Raw genomic sequence first — 23983 nt, forward strand, 5'->3', positions numbered from 1 at the left:
GACAATAATGATAAGACACATGTTGAACTTATCAGATTAAACTAAACTCCACCTGTAGGATCCACATTGAACCTTTATATTTTCGGGTTTGAATCAGATTTTTTTATCAGATTTTTTTTCTTAGAGTCTTGTCAGATTCGAATCAAATTCGGATTGAATTAACACATCGCTACTGACTAGTGACATTCAAGGAAAGAAAGTGCAACTGCTTCTTTGTGATTCTTTATTCAAGACTTTAAATCATAGAACACGACTTACAAGATAAATCACCCATAAACCAAAGTAAATCCAATAAAAGTAAAGGTCTCATTCTGTGTGTTTTAACGCCTGAAAGATACAAAATGTCATATAGGTTCTCCACAACAGAGCAACTAGCAGCACATACCAATTTTTTTTTGAAAGGAGACCAAATTCCACTAGTTTGTACAAAAGTAAATGCATTTTATTACAAAACCTCTCCTTACAAAGTTTATATGAAGCACTTTTAGCAAGAAGCAACAGAAGATCTAAAACCTTTGGTCAGTCGTAATAGTTGGCTGTGCATCACGATTCCTTTCTGCAAGAAAGGGCCCCCGTTTAACAGCTTCCTGCAACTGGAGAACACAAAATGTGGCAGGCATGAGAAAATTGTCAAGTATTTTCCCATTCACAATCATATCTTCAAATTTGTGACTAGTTTTCAACAAAACTCTAAGCTAGTTTATCCTCAATCAAATACACGTCCACCCCGGAAATTTGTACTAAGAAAATATTGATACACGGGCATCAATGTTTTATAAAAGCACTTACCACACGGCTAAAGTAACATAACATATTTTATAATTCATGCAGTGTTATTGTACTACAGACAGTTAAAAACTTTATCAACAAACTATTGGGTATTTCTCAGGGTTCTCTTTGCTGCAAAGGAGAGTATAGATGGGTTGTTGGATCTTGGAGAGGAATCTCATGTGTCAATTGCTTTAATATTTATGCAAAACCTCAGCATGTTCCGCAAATGTAATCAATTAAAGAGTATTTATATATTGCAAATGCCGATATTGATTTGTTGTTCTGCAACATATAAATCTTCAACAGCTTTAGAGAAGAAATGTAGATATTAGTTTACGAGTAATAAATACTTGCTAGATTGGATTCGGTTAGATCATTGTCTCACAACTGAAGAGTTCAATGAAGAAGTTTTATGTTCGCAGAAAGAAAAGAAATTTTAGTATCACTAGAGTAGGTTTGTTTTGCATGGTTCCATGGAATGGCAGAAAGGATGACCTAGCTGATGAATATCTCTAGCATCATGGTATAATATAGACTGCTAATTACTATATTCTTTGTCATGATATGCCAATAGCTTTCAGACATTTCAGTATTCGACCAAGTCAAAACTCTATTATAGGTGGGAAGTGGTGTTTGGTGCAGGAGAGTTTGAAGGTAGCTTCTGACCTGTTTGGCAAAAGTAACTATGTTGACTTGCGGAAGCTCTTAGATGTCGCAAAACTATTATTAAATGTTAAGGGGCGTTTGGTTTGTGGATGAGAAAGGAGAGGGTTTAAGAAAGAGAAACAAGGGAATCGGAAAGCAAAACCCTTTGATTAAAAATGTTTTTGGGTAGAGAATTCCTCTTCCTCTCTTCACCATAGCTCCACCATAGCTCCACCATATTCTCCTCTCTCCCAAGTCCCAACTACTCTCTCTTCACCACCACAGTGCCGCCCCTTCGCAGCACCGCCTCCCGCTCACCGCACGCTGCCCCTCGCCGCACCGTCTCCCTGATCCCCTTTGCCACATTGCGCCCCGCCGCTGCCCCTAGCCACCACCTTCTTCTTTCTTTTTCTTCTCTACCACCATTAATGGTAAGGTATTAATAGGTCAAATTCAACCATAAAAACACTAGATCTAGATTTCTCATGGTCGACTTTGACCATCTAAATCCTTAATAAATGATGAGAAAAGGTTCCTCCTTTCTAGTTCTTGATTTTCTTTTTTCAAACTTTTCGTGTTATAATTTTTCAAGTGGTGTTGGTGGAATTGGGTGGTTTTATTGTTTTGGAGGAAGTAATGATGGATTTATGGGTGGTTGGGGGTTTTCTCTGGTGGGTTGGAAGTGGGGGTTTTCAAGGGTGCTTTTTTTGAGTTGGTGGTGCCTTATGGGATGAGTTATGTGGATGAGGTGGTGCCGTGGTGGTTTCTGTACGGTGCAGTGGTGGTTAGTTGGTCGTTATGGGGGAGGGTGTGTTGGTGGTGCCTAGGGTAGTGGGTCGGTGGTTGGGGTGGTGGTTCTAGTGGTGGTAATTTTTGGTTAAGGTAGAGGGGAAGGGTAAGTGAAACCTTAGGAGTAGGTGGGTAATGAGCGTAGAGGACTTTGGGGGAAAGGGGAGGGTAAAGGGATTCATTATGTGTAAAGAAACATCAAGGGGATCAACCTATTTGATTCCTTACCCTTTCCTCAAAATCTTCAAAACAATTAATTTTCGGTGAAACCAGCTGTTGGATTAGTAAAAGAATAAAAAGTCAAGTATATTTCACCTTCAAAATTACTCTAAAACTATCTCTAACCTCAAACACCTAACAACAATTACAATAGCTAGAAACTGCTTTTGCCAAACAATTGCAGTCTTTTGCTCATAATATGGGACTGTTGAAAGAAGTCATAATCAGTTGACACCTGACCATTGATGTATTGAAATGGAGAGGGGGAAATGTAGAATGGCAGGTTCAGATCAAGGTATGTGTTATGCGTAGTAATAACAGGAAGGCTGGGGATAAACACACAGAGGGGAGGTTTGGTTGGTAATATAGAGATATCTTAAAACAAAGTGCGGGAAATGAAAGCCAGCACGTAGATAGAATTCAACTGAGACTTCAGAAATAGTACCTTCTCCAATACTCCAGCAAGAGCAGAATCACTCTTGGGGTTTGTTATTGCCAAAGCCTTGTGAATCGAGAAACAACAATTATATCTAGCTTCCATGCCTGCAAAAAAGAAATCAGACAATGATGATAACAATACTGATAATGATGCTAACCTCATATCACAACAAAAAAAAAGAACCTAAGAATACTTGTAGTAAATTCAAAAGACCTAAGTATATACTCCGTAAAGTGGACACATCAAGTTCTGAAGGAATTTTAGCGAATATCACTCTGCATCACAAGAGCTTAGATGCACGCAATCCAGCCTTAAGGAGACTGATAGGTTCCCGAACTGCTATGAGCTGAAAATAAAAGATGATATGCAAAGTCTGGAAATACCTATTTTAGTGGTTTCCGTATAAGCATGAGTAACCATACTTATAATCTCTTGTCTTGAGCAGACTTCCATCAAGCACCATGGCCGAGCCACCAACCTAGATATCAACCTATAGCCCTATAAAGAAGGCAATGTGTTCAAATCTAAAAAATACAGGCATAATGTACAATAGGAACCGGTTAGTACGATATGCAAGAGAAAAATGTGGTTGAACAGGGAAACCTTGAAAAAAGTAGCTCTCATAAATTGCATCGTGTACCCTAATACGTGAAAAAAATCTGAACCATCGAATGGGGTACGGTAATACAATTCTCTAGTTGGAAGATTTTTGACGGTTTGGGGATTTTATTTGGTACGAAATTGGAACAAAAATCTGTGATTAATGATAATATAACTTGGGGAAATTCTATAAATCTGTTTGGATACTTTTTCTTTAACCTATATAATCAAGTTGCATTTTCAATTATAAAGTCAGATTAAAGACATTTTCTGTAGTCATGATATGACTATTTAAGTATCACAGGGAAGAATGTTTTTTTTTTTTTTTTTTTTTTTTTTTTTTTTTTTTTTGTTGTGTGTGTGTGTGGGGGTGGGGGGTGGGGGGGGAGGGGTGGGGGGTGAAGTCAAAGGAATTAGAGCAGTGCATCAGGGAAAAACTTAAACGCCCATGTGAATTTCTACATCCCCACCCACCAAAAACAACAAAGAAAGTACAAAAAGGGAAGCATGCTATCCACTAGAAGAGCCAAAAGATAGAAGAGCAAACATGCTCGCCGGATACCATCACCGGAACAATAATCGATGGAGACATGACCAGTCTGATTGCTCTAACTCCAGGTAGAAAACCCCCCAATATCTCGCATCTGAATCAACAAGATTTCATATCTATAGATCCACGATTTAACAATTCTAACTCTAGATCTCAAAAATCCCTTAATTCAGGCGGGTCTACAAGATGTGCGTAACATCTGATATTAGGGGATTGGGTACGCTAATTTAAGCATTCCAAATGGCACCAGAGTGAAGTGGTGCGCTAGCGATGTAGAACGAGAGAATTGGAACGTGGTTTGCGGCGGACAGGGGTGAAATAGGTAACACTGCTCAGCACTGTTCAGACTTCAGAGAGCTAGCAACCTCAACCAGGTTGAATTCTCTTCTAAATTAGAGCTCCACCTTCACCTTTAGGTCTAGTTTTCCTACACCACCAAACAGCTTCTGGACTTTACCACCAAATTTTCTCTATTACAATTGGCTTAAGAGAAACAAGCAGCTTCAGCCAGCATCCAGCATCCAGCATGTCTATATTAACTTTCAAGAAGTGTTTCTATCATTCTTTTACTTACAAGGAAAACTGGAACTGGACCTTCCAACAATAGTAGATCAAGAAGGTGCAGCTTTAAATCAAGAAATAGGCAATCATAAATTTATCAAGCCGTACATGTCTTCCTTTGTTTAAATGTGTAGCTGAACCATCAGGTTGATGTACTTGGCATTGAAATTTGGGAAAAACTATTCCTGGTTCTCAACACGGTTCAGTTGCATCTTTAGGAAGAAACAGATCCTTCACTAATTGAGAGGACTATGAGGAAAATCATAGTAGAGTAGATTTTTTGTTTCAACTTGCAAAAAAAGGTATAATGTAAAATTTTGAATAGTTTAAGAAGCAATACAACTTAAAGTTGCTAATGATAAGATTCGACACTCACTGCCATGCGATTTTCTGAATCTTGCTGGAGAACTGACAAGAACAACCCCTGCCAGAAACAAGAAAAATCCCCAGTTAAACAACTATACAATAACCAATACACAGCCTAACATGAACATAGAATATTGAATGATAAATCAACAAAAAGAGTTCACATGTTCACTGCTTTCTTCCATCACCAACATCTATAAGGAATATAAAAAACTTACTTCCCATACGAAAGGCAAAGAGGTTACTCACTGATGGTGTCAGTTTCGAAGTCTTGGACGCAATTTCATAGATCAACCGTTGAAGAATTTCTTCAGCTTCCCTTTTTAGCAATATGCTTTTTTCGGATCGATTAGCTCCAGCAATGTTTCCAAGAGCATGGAGTGCAGCCTGTGTTGGACAACAAAATTTCATAACCATTTTTTCTTGCCAAAATAACTGAGAGATTACTCAACATCAGGATGTCAAGACCAAGAAAGGATCATATAGAAAATTAATTTCAACCACGAACATCCGTCCACCTGTGAAGGGAGCAGGAAATATCTTTAGTCTACATTTAGAGGTATGCCGCGAACGGTATCTTGACAAAAGCAGTTTTTGGAAAGAGGCGCTTTGCCAAAGGAGCTGCTGCCAAACAAAGACCTGGGTGAGGAGACTTCGACGAGGCACTCTGAGATATGAAGACCTATCATTACTTCTTTAGTTTTACACGCACATATAAGTTCAAGAAGCAAGCCTCATGCTTGTCCTAAGATCAAGGAACCCTATCCTACAGCGCCTTGAACTTCTAAAAACATTGACTCAATCAAGCAAGCACCACCAAAAGCTTTTTATTTTAACGCCTACAGCAGGACATTTTTATTTTTTTATTTTTTCCTGATCAAGATAATTCTTTATATTTTACAGTTTTACTGTCTCCACCTCCTAAAGTTAACTAGCAGCATCAAAATTGTAAGTACAAATAAATAACAAGAGCACATGACTCCACAGCAATTCAAGTATTCAACCTCAAGATCGAGATGAAGCAATCGTGACGCAAAACGAAGGGCTTAAGATACGCCAACAACATAAAATAACATTGTGGCAAGGAAGTGCTCACCAGCTGTTTACCATGTCTTTGCCTGTCAAAAGCGGTATTGCTCAAAAATCTTACAAGTTCCAGTGATTTTGAGATTAACAACTCGGCTCCAGATGTTGCTGAAAGCAAGAAAGATAAGGCCCATGTAACAAGGTCGTCGAAACCATAATAAAACTGCGCAGACTATCATCTTTTAGCAAGAAAAATTCCACAAGCAGATGCACAAATGAAGTGAGGGGAAAAAGTGGGTCGATAATTCTTTAAACAACAATGACAAGATTTTTAACCTAGCTAACATAACGAGATGCTAGAGTGGTCATATATGCACAAAAAGAACACAGAAAGAACAAACCACCTTATACTACAGCATAGCCCTTCAAACAAACAGACCCTCTGCTTCAGAATATAAGATGCATACGTTTTTCAAGGTCAAACTTTGACCGTAGACTTCTCTCAAAAAAGATGTTGGAGAAATTAAAAGAACTCATATCATGGCGTATTTTTCAGAAAAAAAAATCTGACAACAGATATCTTTTTTTGTCAATTCCAGCAGCATAATTTGGGAGAAATCAACTTTCAAAGCTCATCATTTAAAACATTCGGATTCTCGAACTATGTAATAAAGGAAGATAATAGGATATGCACATCCTTGCCATTCACTTTCCTAAACACCAATTACATATAATAAAAAGTAAAGAATATAAATGAAAAGGATGGTCAATATAGAGTGTTGATCACCAAGATTACCATCCTAGCTTCAGCAACTAGCATACTTTTTCCTAACAAACTGATAACTAGTCTAGCACATGAAAAAGTGGTCGTTTTAAATGATCACCAAATCCGTATCCTATCAGCCAGATTAATAACCTCAGCAACAGTATCAAGATACATAGAATCACAGTTTGCTAACCTAGATAATTAAATGTACATACTTATAGGAAGTAAGTTTCAATTGTATGAAATTGAAATTTGTAGCAGAGATTCAATTTCCACACTCTACATTGATCCTGCAAGATGGATCTGGCTATTTTTACCAACTGCGTGTCACTATTAAGTTCTACAGTCAATAAGTACACAAACCCAAGCTCTTCCCAAGGGACCTGAAGTCAATAGACCATTAATTTTCAGGGTTGTTCACCTACTACAGATAACAGATACAACATATGAAAGAAGGTAATTTACTATACAGAATAAACAGGTCGGCAATAACTGGTGTGTTCCGAGTTGCTTACTAGCCCATTGCAAAAAGTAGCAAGAATAAATGCCGAGAACATGATTTCGGCATCTTGAAGTAAACCACACAATATCGGCAGCATACTTACATGAACCTATTTCACCAACTACCTCAATTGCTGATTCACACTCATTGTCGTCTATAGTTTCAGGTGACCCAAGCCTTCCTCCAATTTCCGACAAAATTGCAAGTACACCTAAAAGATATAAAACAGAATCAGTAGGGAAAAGATGCTTGAAGAAAAACAGCCTGCATTCTCTCCCTTCCTCCTTTTGGAATTTGGATCACAAATTTGAAATTTCACTGGGCCATGTGTTATCTACACATGCCTGAGAAAGTTCTAAAAATGTGCACCAGCTATGTTGTGTTTATTCACATCTAGAACAACTAGTTGCCATTTCAACAAAACAGCAAGCATCACAACTTATTCATACATAGGGAAAGAGTAAAAGTCTTACTGGTTTCATCGACGAACATAAAAATGTTTTCCCTGGAAAGTATTCTTCCACTTATCATCATTGCTCTTGATCTTATTATCGGCTTCAAAGAAGAGTTGCTATATAAAAAAAATTAGAAAAACAAAACATCATTTCAAATATTCAACAAACACAATTGATAATGTGCATTACGCAGAGCTCTACAAAGCTGAAGAGCTCTCAAAAGTTGCTTGCGAAAGTAAAGCAAATAAATTTCTTATGGTATACCTTATAATACTCGCCAGGAGTTGAAAAAGACTTGTTTTTGGCAAGAATTCTGTTGCGTATTCAGTTTCTGCCATCTTCGAACATCAAAGTATTTGAAAAAACCATTAGAAATAAATAAAATTAATAAGTCTTATATGAGAAAAGTTCCGTGCAGAAATAGGTGCAATTTACAGCAGCAAAACTGTAGTTTCAAGATTTAGAGAGAGTTATTGAATCTTATATGCCAGATGAAGCAAGTTACTTACAGACGATAAGGCACGTGATAGAAAAGAATAGGATTAAGTGTGTCTTTTACGTCTCTACTATTCGCATGTTGCAAGACTATGAAGAAAAATGAATGGAGAAACCTTGCTGCTCAGCGAAGAGTTCAGATTTCACTGTACTTTCAGTGACAGGAGCATGACATACACAATTGAGGTACGGTTGTGTGAGGTTCCAAAAACATTTCAACAATTTTTCCATCTAGATCAATCTCAATATTGGGCCCCTTGCCTTTCGATCTAGTTCCTGAATCACTATAAATAAGAGATACTTCCTCTGTTTTCTAATAGTTGTACACAAAGGTCTTGACACGTTTGCCAATGCACAATATTCAATATTAACAACTTTAATTATGTATAAGTAAAAACTTCAAAAAGTTGATATAATGAAATTACATACTGAGACGAAATTAAAAATATCCTACATGACTATATTTTTCCTCACGTCCACATAATACAAGACTACAAGAGGGTCAAAAGTCAATATGGTACAGCCATAAAAAAACAGAAGAAGTAATTTGAAGAGTAAATATAATCTCCTCACAAATAATTTGAAAAAATTAGTCAATTATGCTGCTGCTTCAGAAAACGATTACAAGTTCTAAAGCAGCACTTTCTTAAATTGTGCTCTGCCACTCATGTTTCCATCAGTAGACAATACAAAAAAAAGTAGAAAAATCTACAGCATATAGGTAGCACAAAACAAGTTCAGAATCAATTTATCTGTGCAGTGTGCATCATTTTTATATTATGAATCAGTTTGTTGTCATGGGTGCATACGCCTGTGCAAGTGCAAAATCACAGAAGCAAGCATAACACACAGGAAAAGGAGAGCCGTGGAAGTATAGATGGCACTTGCTTACCTCAAACAGGAGCTCCAGAATATTAAGTGTTGCAAGCGTGTCATCTGTCTTCCTCACTTCAGCTTCTAGTAAACCAAGCAAATTAGAGCTGGAGATCGCTGCTGCAACAGCGTGGGAGACCGAGAACAGCTTCACTATTAATGCTAGAATCCGAACACGTCCCTGGAACATGTATAGGATATAAGATGATGCAAACAGTCTAGCAACTCAGAACTCTCATACAATTGTAGCACGAAAAAAAAGGGTATATTGAAATGCACATGAAAAGAGAGGAACTGTCAATTCTCAGATAAAGAAACAAGAAACATTTTAATAAAATAGTATGCTCATGTCAAAATATTTACATTTATACTCCGACTCAGAATTCATCACTCATTTTCTTTTGTAACGAAAGTCAAGGAAAGAATGTACGGTGCTATCAAAGAAAAAATAGATAATATTGGAGATACTGAGAAATATTTTAGTGGAGGCGAGAAAAAGTCGATGTGATGGATAGTAATGGGTAATATAATACTGGGTAATATAATACTAAGTAGAGAAAAAGTAGAAATAGGTTGACTTGTGGTCGCAAACCGAAAAAAAAGGGTAAACTATATTTTGGCACACCCCTGAAATGGCAAAATGCGTATTCTGAGATGAAGGGCGTTATATATATATACTAGAATTTTTTGCATGCTATGCGTGCGAGTCATATTAACATTATTTTCTCAATTAGTTATTCATCAGTGTTGCAAAATTTTGATTGGGACACACATTTTTTATTTTTTTAATATGTTAAATCAATGTTTCGTTGATTCTTTTCAGTTATGTGTTTATCATTGTTAAACACAAGAGAGCTTGTGCTCAAATAAATGTCAAAAAATTTGTGTATCAAGTTTCAATCGTTGAATATAAGTGGAGGACTTTGATTTATATAATAGAGATTACCGAATAATAAACAACATTTAAGCTTTAAAATATTATCAATATAATTATTAATATGACATTCACGTTTTTTATTTCTCTTGTGATTGTGTCAATCAATTATATTATCAATTTAATTTTTTATCAGAGTTATTCACATATATGTAAGAAGAGGAAATCATTCTCTTTAATTTAATATTTACTTAAAATTTCAAATTCAATTTCATTGTTAACTTTTTCATTCAATATATATGGCAAGTAAGAAGAAGAAAAGATTATTTAATATATATGGTCATTTAAAATCATTAAGGGTAAATCAGGCTTTATAGAGAGGGACACCATCTTCCTCTCCCCTTCACTTTTACTCCCTCCGTTCCATTTTAATCTACACACTTATACTTTTCACGCATGCCAATGCAAAATTTTGACGATATATATCTCTAGTTTTGTATTTGTAAAAATTATAAAAAGTACATATTAATAAAATACATACTAAGACGAATCTAACAAGATCTTACATGACTATGTTTTTATTCACGTATAAATCACAAACGAAGATCAAAGTGCAATTTGTGAATAGTGTAAAATGTCAAAGTGTAACAATCAAAATGAAACGAAAGGAGTATAATATAAATTTATATATAGGATCAGGATTCAGTGAGAATAGATCCGTATGTGAACACATATATCATATATGAAAACAGATTTATGTTTAGAACATATGCAACACTTTTTAGAACATACTTAAGTTTTTCTTTTTAGAACATATTCAACTCATTTTAGAACATATGCTATGATCTTTAGAACATGAACACATCTTTTTATGAACACATTTTTTCCCCTCAAAAAATAACACATATACATATATTGATATATGCATGTTCTAAATTTTCAAGCTTATGTCCTAAATTATTCAAGTATGTTCTAAATTATTTTTAACATATTCCAAAGAAGAAAGTAAGTAATTGTCAAATAATTTGGAGAAATTTCGGTGTTTTTTTGGTAAATTTTGGTTTTTTTTTCTAGTTTCAAAAATGCAGAAATAAAGGATACAATACTTTTCATATTTATTTTTTCATAAATTTAAAAATTAGGAACATGAAAACTCTAGTCCGACTATTTAGAACACGACAAGAAATATTTAGAACATAACAAGAACTATTTAGAATACATTAAGAACTATTTGGAACATAATAAGAACTATTTAGAAGACAACAAGGACTATTCAGAACACTAGAAGAACTATTTAGAATATATGCTTTACTACATTTAGAGCACAAGAACAACCACGTAGAACATCCCTTTTTTAATTATCAACAAAATAACATGAGAGAAAAATATGTTATAAAATATATGCTCTTACGTATATACTTCCTCAAAAATACACTTCAAGTATGTATCCTAAAAAAAGAAGTTAAATAAGTACTTCCTCCGTTTTTTTTTTCACCCGCAACACTTTCCTAAAGAGAAATAATTAATTACTTGCAACACTTTCTATTTTTGCTTTTCCTTTCTCACTATCTCTCTAATACATGGGCCCTCTCTTTTTTTCCTTTCTACCTCTCTCATACCCAAAAATTAGAAATTGCACTGGAGTTGATGAAAAAAAAAAGTGATGCGAGGAAAAAAACGGAACAAGTATGTTGTTTTAAAAAATGTTGCTTATGTTCTACATATTTAAGTTTGTTTCCTTAAAAAAATCAGGTATGCTTCCTAAAAAAAATTTAAGTATGTTGTTCTAAAAAATATTGTATATTTTCTAGTAAGTTAAGTATATTTCCTAAAAAATAAGGAAAAGTATGTTGTTCTAGAACGTGTTTTCATATCTTCTAAAAACTATTTCACATTTTCTAAAAAGTTAAGTATGTTTCATTAAAAAAATCAAGTATGTTCTAAAATATGTTACATACATTCTAAACCTAAATTTGTTCTCACATAAAGAAGTATTACATAAGAGATGTGTTCTCACAAGAATTTTCCCCTATATATATATGTATGTATTTAGGGTTAAATGAGAGGATTCTTACTATGAGAATGACAAGAACGTTTTTGCATATTTTCTAACTAAATGCGCATATTTTTGCACTATATGAGCAGCTTTTTAAGCATGCACATTTTTTTTTTTTTGAAAAGAATGTGCATCTCTGTTTTCAAGAGAGAATTTTTAGCTCGAAAACTAAAATATGCAAAGTCAGTTAAAAAGAAGCACATTTAGTTTGAAGAATATGCATTTGTCCTTTCCATCCTTCTCATATCAAGAAACTTTTTATCTACATTAATTCTGGGTTGACAATTGAGTTTTGCATACTTCTCTGCTTCAAACTTTGAAACTATCCCCTCACCAGATGACCTCAATCTAAGAGTTCTAGATTTATCTTACCCTGTAAACACTATCCCATGCACGTTTCTGGACATCTCTAAAAGCGATATTTCTTGGAAATGCAAGTTCACGTCCAAAGCCTTTCATTGAAGTACCCATCAATTGATCCAATTCTTTGGTTCCTCTGAAGGCAAGTGAATAGATCGAGTGAAACAGTAAATCATACACAAGTGAAACTCTATGCTTACAAGCTGGTGTATTTATAACTGTATAAGTGCATTTATATGTTTTATGGTTTGGATTCCTTTAATGGTAACTGGGGGGTGTTTGGTAGTTACAGCTTCTATTAGTATCATGTATGGGTTTGTAGCATAGTCTTGCTGTTCAATTTAAACTATTTGCAAAATCTTAAACTTCAGAGAGGGGGAGGGGGAGGGGGGAGGTGGTCTCTAAGTATTGAGTTAACAATTCGCCAGTGGAGGTGGCAGTTTGGAGGATACCCCCACCACCCCCTTGAATAAACCAAATAAACTTAGCCACCCCAATCTCACAATTTCACGTCTCTGCCTCCACCATATCCACCACTACCGACCTCCATCACCCACCTTGACCATCAAGTCCATAATATTTAGCTTTAATGCTGCCAAAAGACCCACCAAATTGTCAATAGCACCCCGAGAATACATGCACAAATACGTAAATCGAAATACTTATATAAAATATTAGAAAGTGCTGCTATCTGTCACCTCCATAGACAAAGGAGAACTTGGTTATGCCAAAAGGACAAGTTTCACATAAACAATGCACTTCAAGGAATGATCTGGATCATTATAGGAAGGACAAATGTAAAGACATTAAATTACTTACCATTGAAGGATATTTTGCAGCCAGATGCCTAAGGTCTGTTGCTTCACTGCTCTCAGCTGGAAATATAGTGGCCTACATGGGTACTCTTTGTTAATACAACTGGTCTGAGAAATGCTATTTGACACACTATAGCTATAATATGGAGTTCACAAGTTATTACAATTCCTTCTGGAGAGCTAGCGAAATTCTTAATTGCGTCCATTGAAGCATTTGCAACACGTTCATCACTGCATATTATAGAAGTGAAATCATTAGAAATGAGACGATGTAAGTCAGTATTTGTGACGTATAAGAGTCATGAACTCTGAAGAAAAATAAAAGAGTATTTGAGAGATTCCTCACTTCAAACTAGCATTCATATAAAGGATCCACCCTTATAATCTTCTACAATATGATTCAGATCAAGTTAATTGATGCTTTTGAACAAGGGGGAGGATAGGAGAGAAAGAGTAGGACAAAGTAAGAGGCCAACTCACAAAATGTGAAAAGAAAAAATATATTCATTCTGATTTGCCTATCCCATGAAAGAGGTAATTTGTGATATAAATGGTAGAGACTAGTATCCTGTGACAAACAGCCTTTAGAACAGCAAGATAGCAGAACCATAGACGGAAATTACAATGGAAAAGCACAAATTAGTTTCATCAAATTGCTTCATGGCAGCACCAACGCCGCTTCATCTCTCCCGTAGTTCAAATGTCCAACAATATATGACGATAGAATGCTCACACATGAAACCCAGATAGGAACAGTTAATTTCACCAAGCAACTTCATTTGAGCAAATTAAGAAGGATTCCTGTCAGCTCAAAAGGCAATTTATTCCAGCTCAACCATACATGTATATCAGTCTGGTAAAGCACAATAGTAGATTATTAATCCACAGAATACAGATATTTTTGGACTATCACAAAATTCTATCTTGCTAATATTGTTTAACACACTCTGTCATCAAACTCCTAAAATGTTGCAGCTATGTATTTTATTTGGCCAGTAGTGAGACCCATGTCAAAAAAGAAGATAGGCTAGTCATGTAGGGCCATAGGCATGAATCTGAAGCATGTTAACCCAATTTTTCCTCATCACCATTCTTATTTCGATAAATGGCATTGAAGACATTAGCATTTATTACTTCTGGCACAAGAGAATCCATTGATGTGCTATGGTTCTGATCAGGATGGTATAGCTATACCAGTGACCATCCAAACAATCTGATCATCTGATCACATTCTCGGAGAATTCAGCGAAATATGAGCACAAGAATCGAAGCCAATTGACCTAGCTTCTCTTCTGAAGTGGACAGATACATGAAAAAAAGGCCAATCATGGTCTTCGAAGACGACTTGAGCAGTGGTGATGTCGATCTATAGAAAGATGGCCTGTCATAGAGTAGAGAGGTAGAGGTGGAGGTGGGATGGGGATCTTGGCTAGGATAGATCACAAAATGATGGAAGAGTGGTTAATACAGACCGGAGATAGCAGTGGAGCCCAAAGAGGGGTGAAGCTGGTGGTCGTGGACCATGGGAAGTATCGACTGACCGTTTTGCACAAAAGTATTTACAGTTAGAGGAGTAGGAGTTAGGACAATGGTTTAAGGGAGTAAATGGAGGATTATAGTAGGTTGCGGAAAGTCAAAATGTGAAATAGATGGGTAACGATGCATAGCTCGAGAATAGGGAAATCCAAAACCCTAAACAAGGGGGTAGGAAACTGGGAAGACTTAAGCAATGTGGGAAAAGGATATGTAATTAGTTGAACTAAACCTCTACCGAGAAAAATAAAGGGGGGGGGGGGGTTCTTCACCTTAACTAAATCAGTTTTAGATCTAATATGTTGAGAGTTCCAACAAGTTATGATAAGTTCCAATAAGTTCAAATAAATTCAAACAAGTAAGCTCTAACACACAAGTACCAATAAGCTCAAATAAGTGCCAATAAGTTTTGAAAACTATACACCCTAAGAGGCATGATCACATTTCTTCCTTGAAAACCCCCTAAACAAGAAACCCCTATATTCATCTTTCTGGCTTAGCCAAACTTTTCACCTAGTGTGTCCTGGATACCCTTACCAGAGAAATCCTGGCGTTACAGAAAAAAAAAAATATTCAAGTTCTGAACAAAAAGCTCACTCTTTTATCTATTGTAAATTGTAATACATACATATGGGCTATGGTATCCCGTACAGCTCACAGGGAAGTATATAATTTTATACTTCTTATGTGATCGACGTTATCAAGCAAGCTGGGAATAGTATTAGTAGCACAACTTCATACAAATGATTTCTTCAGAAACTTCTACTCTACATGTTCCAGTTCCATCTAGTCTTATCAAGCATCATGTTCAGGAAATAGCCTTAAACGTAGAGCAGAAACAGATTTTCATGTTTGAACAAGTATCCTGTATCTACAATGACTTAATACTTAAAATAGGACAGCCCAAAATAGACGACGAGATATTTAAAAGTGGCAAACAGGGCGCATTACCTAGCAAAAGATTACATGACCATAAAATTCTGTATGAATCATCTTGGAGTCTAAACCCCAAAAAAAAAAATTTATTCAGAATAACAGCATTTTATTTACCCATTTATTGATGATATAAAGATGTGCGTAGAAGCTATATTTTAAAATAGGGGGTAGCAATCACTCAATTTAAGAATACTACTGCTAAGCTCACAGTGTATATCATAGTTTGAAAATGCGGTTTCAGTCACGATCGCGGTAAGTCAGTAACGGTCACGGTGATGCGGGAACGGGGATGATGTGGTTGTCGTACCGCCAAATATCGGCTTAAGCCATGAGATATCCCTAGAACCCACCTAAAATGCGATTTTTTACACCTTTACGGTGCGGATAATATCGGTTCAATAATTTGAAAACCTTTACGACATGAGCGTTGCGATACGATGCGCCCTTGTTTTAAGGCTATTTCCCAGTGAGTCTAGCACATATCTTCTAAAGGCTGGAAACAATTCTCTTCCATGATATGAGCCAAACATAACATATCTTTTTCAAGAATTGAAATTTTGTTGGTCAAACTTCAAAGAACATGCAGACTAAAGATAGGAACTACAGGAAGGCCCTGTTCTTTTGGACTTAAACTATTTGACAAATTTTTCTAAACTGATCTGAACAGAATTTGTCTTTACTGAACTGAATTTCTCTGAAGTGAATTTTCATTAATTCAGTCCAAAAGAATAGAGCCAAAGTAATTCATTTCGCTCTCACTAAATATCCAACAAAGATATGACTTGAAATCATAGTTGCAGGAAAATTTTGGCGTAGCACATGAATAAGAAGCTGATTTCCAAGTATTGTATTATTTCAGGATAGACCAAAACAGCAATCAGAATGATAAAATTCACAAGTTTCAAAAATAGCATCTCAAGGAACCATGAATGCAATAATAAAATACACCATCTGCCAACCACTTAAATTTTGACTTCACATTTCAGGTGAATCAATATGTTTTACAAATTTTACTCAGATATATGTCTTTCAAGTTACTTGATATTATAAGGTGTAAAAACTTCTAGAGAATAAAATGAATCACGACCTCAAGAGTCATTGGACAAATGAAATTCAACATAATTTGTTGTACAATGAAGTATAACAACTGATGACATAGTCCTAAGATAGCCTACAACTTACAGCATTAATTTTAAAGAGCATGTAAGTCCAGTAACAATTCAAATAGAATTCTGGAAAAGGCTGAAACTCTATCATCACATAGGCACATGACTTCTCGACAAGGGAGCAACACTGATATAACTCCACAAACACCAAATAAATAACTAGTGGCAACATATAGCATGAGTCTAACACTTTTTCCTCGGTATCCATAAATAGCCAACTTTAAGCTGGAGGTGTTTTCTGAAACTTAGGCACATACGCACGAATGATACAGAGCTGCTATGTAAACAGGACCAACAATGCCAGTTGGACTAATAATGCTGGGGAATCTCTTGGCTATTAAATAACATAACAGATTCATCCTGCAATAATGCCCTAAAAGCTTTAACAGCATGAAGAACAGTTGCACAAAAGCTAAATCTGTACTTTCAGAATAAACATTCTAACTGAAAAAGGTAAAGGGCCAGAAGCGTGTTTTACATGAACATTTAACAAAGCTAAGACATGAATTGCTCCGCAGTACATGAAATACCAACCAACCAACTTAAGTTGCATTCTTAATTCAATTCTGATCATATATTTATAAGTTTCCCTTCAGAGCTCAAAGATAAAGTATGTTATTTACCTGAAAAGAGTTAGCAATCCTCAGTCACGAATCAATAGATTCCTAACCTGTTTGACAGAATTGCTATATGCAAGCTAACTTGATGCAACTGTATGGAATCAAATTTTAGAAAAAGGGGAAATGATGTAGTGCTAACAATTGCAACCACTTCACTGACATTTATTCTATCTAAAGCTACAAGTCTCCTTGTGCATCTCAGCATACATATTTGAAACTTCTATCGCAGCAAAATAGGCAACAGTAATAATCGTACTAACCATAATAAACAGCTTACCCATTAATAAGGCAATGAAGTAGCAATGGATATATGTCATACGTAATTATTAACTGAGATGGGAGCACAGCTTTGTCATTCGAATTCTCAAAAAGGAAAGAGACCTGCAACAGAATCAAGGAACCTTATGCATTACAATATGTAAGTGCAAAGTTACTCATATGATGATTTATTTCCTAAAATTAATTTCAAAAGCACCAAGGAAAACAAAGATAACTACTAACTTTGCAGGTACTAACTTTGCAGGTACTAACTTTGAGCGTATCTTATTACTTACTCCCTCCCTTCCTTATTGATGTTTCTATTTGGAATCTTTGCACTATTTGGAATAACATAGAATCTTCTAAAAGAAATTTAGCATAAGAAAAAACATGGTCATGTGGGCTCTTGTTTGATTCGTCTCGCTCAGTACTTTGATTAATATCAATTTTAAAAAAAATTTTACAAACTACATAATTACAGATATCTATATATAAAGATGTGAATTGGCATATCTGGAAAGTCAAACTACGAACATCAATAAGGAATAGAGGGGTATATATAAAAAGAAATTATATGTACAATGAAGTTGGAATAGTGTCTATTTATATTTCCACAAAATCAACTTTTACTAATTTCTTACTAAAAGATAATTAAAAATATGAATGTTCAAACTAGAGCTTTGGCAAGCATGAAAATAAAAGTGTTCCAACTATTAAAAAAGGAGGAAGGATAGCAAAACGTATCAACTTATTGATCCACTCAAATGGTGTTGTGGCAATTGATCACCGTCGTTAGCTGCGTCACTTGACTATTTTGGCTAGTGTAGTACTAGCTATTCATTTTGGCTGTTACAGTTGCTTCACTTGCTTATAAAGATTTTAGTAGAATACGATGTTAACTATTAGTATACTACCTTGTATTTTTTCAGTTGCGCCATTTGCTTTTTCACATTTGTGGAGACACTTCTTTGAACGTCAATATCTCTCACTGTGTGTAAGAAAAAATTATAAAAATTTGATATTTGAAATCCTCGCATTGATACGAATCTAACAAGATCCCATTTGACTATGTTTTTTCTTATATAATGATGTGAGATAGTTTAGCAAAGTTCGTTAATGAATAATGCCACAAAAGCAAATGGTGCAAGTAAAAAAAATACGGAGGTAGTATAAAATTGCTAGTCTCTAATAAATAGTCATTTATAATTATTGAAAAGCCAAAAGCAAGAAGACAATTTTTTAATAAGCCTATTTACGGAAAATAATTCACAGATGCTTAAACATATGATATTTATTTTTTTAGAAGTAGGACTCACAAGTCACATGTGTGGTAAACCATATTCTAATCCAAGCTTTTGGGGAAGATAAATAAAGTCACTCACTTATTAGAAGGTTCTGCACTAATTTATGAAAGGGGGTATTTTAGTATATAGCTTTATATTGATAGTAGCTTGAAGAAGAAGATAGTTAAGGAGATAGTTTGTTATGGTAGAAGCTTTATAAATAGACCATAGTAGGAAGAGAGAAGATATGTTGAAAATTGATTAGAAAATTGGGTGAGCTTTTAAGAGTTCAATTGGGAGAGAATCAAACCTCTCGAATGCTTGAATATCGGTTACTTTTACTGTTTTTACTATTATTATTCAATCAAAGTTCATCTTCTTCCCTTAATTTCTCCATTTTAGCACTATAATCTGTCCAAGCTATGTTAATTCATAGCAGGTTCATCATTACATATATCCCTAATCAAGATCAGTGCACTGCCAAAACAATAACTTTTTATGTTAGCCTAAATTTAGGCGACCTCCTAATTAAGATGTGTCAACAATTACTCACCCCACTAGAAAGGGAGAGAGAGTAACAAGGGGAAAAGGGGCATATGTTGAATGAGAATTGGACCTAAGAAATATTTCTCTCTTCTTTTGACTGTTTTGCAAGAAACAACAAACTTTTGTCAAAATAAATCATACCATATCCTAAGAAAATCAAAACCATATCTTCAACCTATTTATATGTATGGATAAGGGCAAAATTTTTACAATACTAATCTGGTTTTTATATGTATGCGTATCCAAAATTATATCCAGGCTCCAGCTACCCCCAATGACAGTCAGAGAATCAGTTATTGGTGAAGACATGTACTTCTTACTTATTGAGTAATGTTTGACATATGCCATATAAGAGAAAAACAATAAAGAAGAGTCATAACAGAAACAAATGCCATATGTATAAGAAATTCTATACTTACTATCTTACAAGCCAGACATCTGACTGCATCTGAATTTGCTTGTAGACCAACTTGCAAGAAAGGCTGCAGGAAATAGAACCTTATTCAGTATGAACTAAGTATGCTTAAAGAAACTTTACCTACACAATATCAAGCTTTTGATGGAAGAAAATATACACGCCTTGTGCTTCAAATGTGAAAGCATATATCAAGATTAAGTTCTTAACAAAAACAGACTTACTCATAATTCAAACACATGTTGCCACCCTAACATAGTGAAAAATTTGAATCATTTTCAAATATAAGAGCAGTTCGTTATCGTTATGTCTTCTCAGTATTTATGAAAACTAAAATCAGACAAAACTAGTTTCCACTGTTTTATTCTCAGTTTTAAAAACTGAGATAAACACTGTGAGCGTGGCTAATTCAAGTTTCGCATACCACCTATGGCTATCAGGCTTTTGATGGAAGGAAATATACACGCCTTGTGCTTCAAATGTGAAAGCATATATCAAGACGAAGTTTTTGAAAAAAACAGACTTACTCATAATTCAAACACATGTTGCCACCCTAACATAGTGAAAAATTTGAATCATTTTCAAATATAAGAGCAGTTCGTTATCGTTATGTCTTCTCAGTATTTATGAAAACTAAAATCAGACAAAACTAGTTTCCACTGTTTTATTCTCAGTTTTAAAAGCTGAGATAAACACTGTGAGCGTGGCTAATTCAAGTTTCGCACACCACCTATGGCTATCAGGCTTTTGATGGAAGGAAATATACACGCCTTGTGCTTCAAATGTGAAAGCATATATCAAGACGAAGTTTTTGAAAAAAACAGACTTACTCGTAATTCAAACACATGTTGCCACCCTAACATAGTGAAAAACTTGAATCATTTTCATATATAAGAGCAGTTCGTTATCGTTATGTCTTCTCAGTATTTATGAAAACTAAAATCAGACAAAACTAGTTTCCACTATTTTGTTCTCAGTTTTTAAAACTGACATAAACACTGTGAGCGTGGCTAATTCAAGTTTCGCATACCACCTATGGCTTCAGGCTATATCAGTTGGTAAAAGATTTGAAAACAAAAATTGGAAATTAATTATGCCAATGGGGCCTTAAATTTAACCAATAATGGTTTACCCCAAAGAAACATTAGTCCGCCGACAACTCAGAATAACTGGTGAGCTACAAGTTACTTGACCACAAGGCAACTTTTATCCTTTATAAGATAACTTCACTTTTGTCTCTGGAGGTTTAAGTGTTTAACTACCCGTTACAAAGTTCATACAATGTACAAAAACATGCATAATGAGCATAGGCCATTGAAGATGTTTGCCCCATACTATGCGTCTTTCACGATGAAAAATTATTGACAATAACCTGCACTCCAATCATGTGGCTGGTGATATATTTGACAGGAAATAAAGTAATTTCCGGGTACACTATTCACATGTGAAAAAAACACTCTCGTGGTAATAAACTTGATTTTGTATAGAGCTATGAATGACCTTTAATTAGCAAGTGGGCAGTGTGACAACTCCAACCAAGTGATTCCTTTTCGCTTTCTTTAGCTTTGCATGACTTCAACTTCCTCTTTGTTTTGGGCTTTCCCATTACAAGTTCAGAATATTGTGAGCTATAGTTCTCCTATATGGAAGAGCACATCTCATACCCACCCACCAGCATATACCCATTCAAATTTCTCAGAAAACCAAATCAGAACTTCTTAAGTTCCTCTTTGCTATCATGTCCCAAATTGATCATGTAACCTCATGAGACCAGAAGCTAACATTCAGCTCATCTAACATTATTGTTCCAGAACCAATTAAGTGCTAACAAGAGACAATTACTGAGAAGTCATCTTGTTTAGATGAAGGTGCACATTCTCCATGTACTTCATAGAGCAAAGGCACAACTTAAACTGAAGTTGGTAGCACTCAAACGGAGTTCCAAGAATTATGAAAAACTACAAGTGGCATAAGAGATGGTCATAATAACCTATTCAGTTCTAGCTGATCACCAACAGCTTAGTTATTTATAAGCTCATCACTCACTTATGATAATCTATTCACTTCTAGCTGATCACCAACAGCTTTATTACTTATAAGCTCACAAATCAACCCTCTCCTTCAACAAAAATAAAGCATGATCCTTCCACCTCCACAGGGAAGAACAGCTGTGTAGAGAGGGAACTATTAAATTAAAGCCATCCCCAAAATAAATGAAAAAAGAAGCACAAAGCCACATCTGTAAAGCTGGTGCATACAAGATCGAAGATTTGAAGGGTTAATAACCATATTCATGTTGCTTCCTTTGTGACATTTCCACAATATCTTGTATATCTCTTTCTGCTCCATATAAACAATGTGGCATTGTGGCTCATTAAGACTTGAAGCCCTAGTTGATTATCTTACGGACTGACCATCAATAGCAGGTCCAACTATCTGCATATTACTTGCGATTTTGAAAGATCCCCTAAGGCCCTAACAGGTTGAAAATTAAAGTGGCATGAAAAAGCTTCAAGTTAGGAAGTCATGCCGCCTGCTAATTTGACGACATACCATATACTGTGGGATGAGAGAACAACCATATCTTGATTTAAATATTCTTTCTAGGCAAGTAACCAAGGCATTTTCCAATCCAGGCACCTCAGCTTTGGTCTGCAAGGCACTGCAGTAAGACAGAAAGAATAATAAGCATAGCATGGAGAAATTATTGCCACCATCACAAATATATCTAAAACTAATTTAATTCTTAATATGCGTAATTTACATGCCTTATATTTAGAAAACGGGGGATGATTACCAAAGATCCCTAAATTAATATAGAATAGGAATTCCAAAGTAACTGAAATCATTTATAGCTACTCTACTCATCTAACAACAAAAGGAAGATAGATAAAGGTATAGCAATTATCCTAACCCTGCCAAATACATTTTTGAGCTAAACAACTTTGTTTGAAAATATATTCTTCCACACCATATGAAATACTTAATGCAATTATGTTACACTATAAAGGTAAGACTAAAAGTTATTATATACTTCTTGTCACCAATACAAATTTATCTAAAATTACTTTAATTCTTAATATGTGTAATTTACATGCCTTATATTAAAAAACTGTGGGAGTATAAAGATCCCAAGATTAATACTTCCTCCATCTCTTTTTACTCGCAACAATTACACTATTAGACTATCCACAAACTCTACTTAGTTTATCTTTGGTGATTTATAGCTAAGGAAAAACATATTGATGCAGAATCTTGTTAGATTCGTTTCAATGTATGTTTTCAGATATCTACTTCTTATAATTTTTAATTATAAGTGACTAGAGATGTTAATAATAAGAGTTACCGCAAGCGTGAACGTCAAACGGTTGCAGGTAAAAAGAAACAGTAGAAGTATAGAATAGGAATTTCAAAGTAACTGAAAATCATTTATTGCTACTAATTTAACAACCAAAAGAGAGATAGATGAAGGTAAGCGTTATCATAACCCTGCTAAACAATAAACATAGGGTAAGACTTACCACTGCAATCCAAAAGAAAGCTTCTATGATTCTTTTGACATCATTAACATCAAATATTAACCAACATTTTCTCTAATGACAGCAAAATTCATCAAAAAAAAAAAAAGTTTCAAATGTGAAGAAAAAATTAGAAGCAAATGAAATCGAAAAATTACTTAATGATTACTGGAAGCGGAAATCGATCAAGAAACTCCTTGACTGAAGCATCATTATATTCACCTGCAATCATAATTTCAAAGTAGTATATATATTATACTACTATATAACACCAAAAAATATTTTAAAAAAAAAGAAGCATGTAAAAAGAAGCGGAAAAAACCAGGATAGAATGAGAAATCAGTAGCTGCTTGGAGTAATTGGTCTGTGTCTGCTGCCGCATATTCTGCCATTGTTGATACTATGAACAAGAAAGAAAGAGAGGTTTTTCAAGTGTTAAGAATTTCTGAACGTTAGGATACTCTGCAAGAAAGCGTTCTATTTTGCTTTTTTTTTTTTTGTTTTTTGTGTATGTGTTGACACTTGGACTTGGGTCTCGTGGTGAGG

At 35.0% G+C, this 23983-nt stretch overlaps 1 protein-coding gene across 1 annotated transcript; it reads right to left on the reverse strand.

The window, feature by feature from the left end:
- Positions 1-273: 273 nt before the first annotated feature.
- On the reverse strand, positions 274-23928 carry LOC104891477 (hypothetical protein). Its single transcript, XM_010677173.4, has 17 exons — positions 23760-23928; positions 23596-23659; positions 22473-22581; positions 19924-19986; positions 17695-17798; positions 13327-13393; positions 13167-13238; positions 9077-9238; positions 7954-8027; positions 7708-7805; positions 7338-7445; positions 6037-6134; positions 5190-5327; positions 4951-4998; positions 3247-3361; positions 2870-2967; positions 274-593 (listed from the first exon to the last, which is right to left on the reverse strand). The coding sequence occupies exons 1-17, from the start codon at positions 23827-23829 to the stop codon at positions 507-509; spliced, it is 1575 nt and encodes a 524-aa protein (XP_010675475.2). The 5' UTR covers positions 23830-23928; the 3' UTR covers positions 274-506.
- Positions 23929-23983: the final 55 nt, after the last annotated feature.

Source organism: Beta vulgaris, chromosome 4, assembly GCF_026745355.1.
Source record: "Beta vulgaris subsp. vulgaris cultivar EL10 chromosome 4, EL10.2, whole genome shotgun sequence".
NCBI classification, from domain to species: Eukaryota; Viridiplantae; Streptophyta; class Magnoliopsida; order Caryophyllales; family Amaranthaceae; genus Beta; species Beta vulgaris.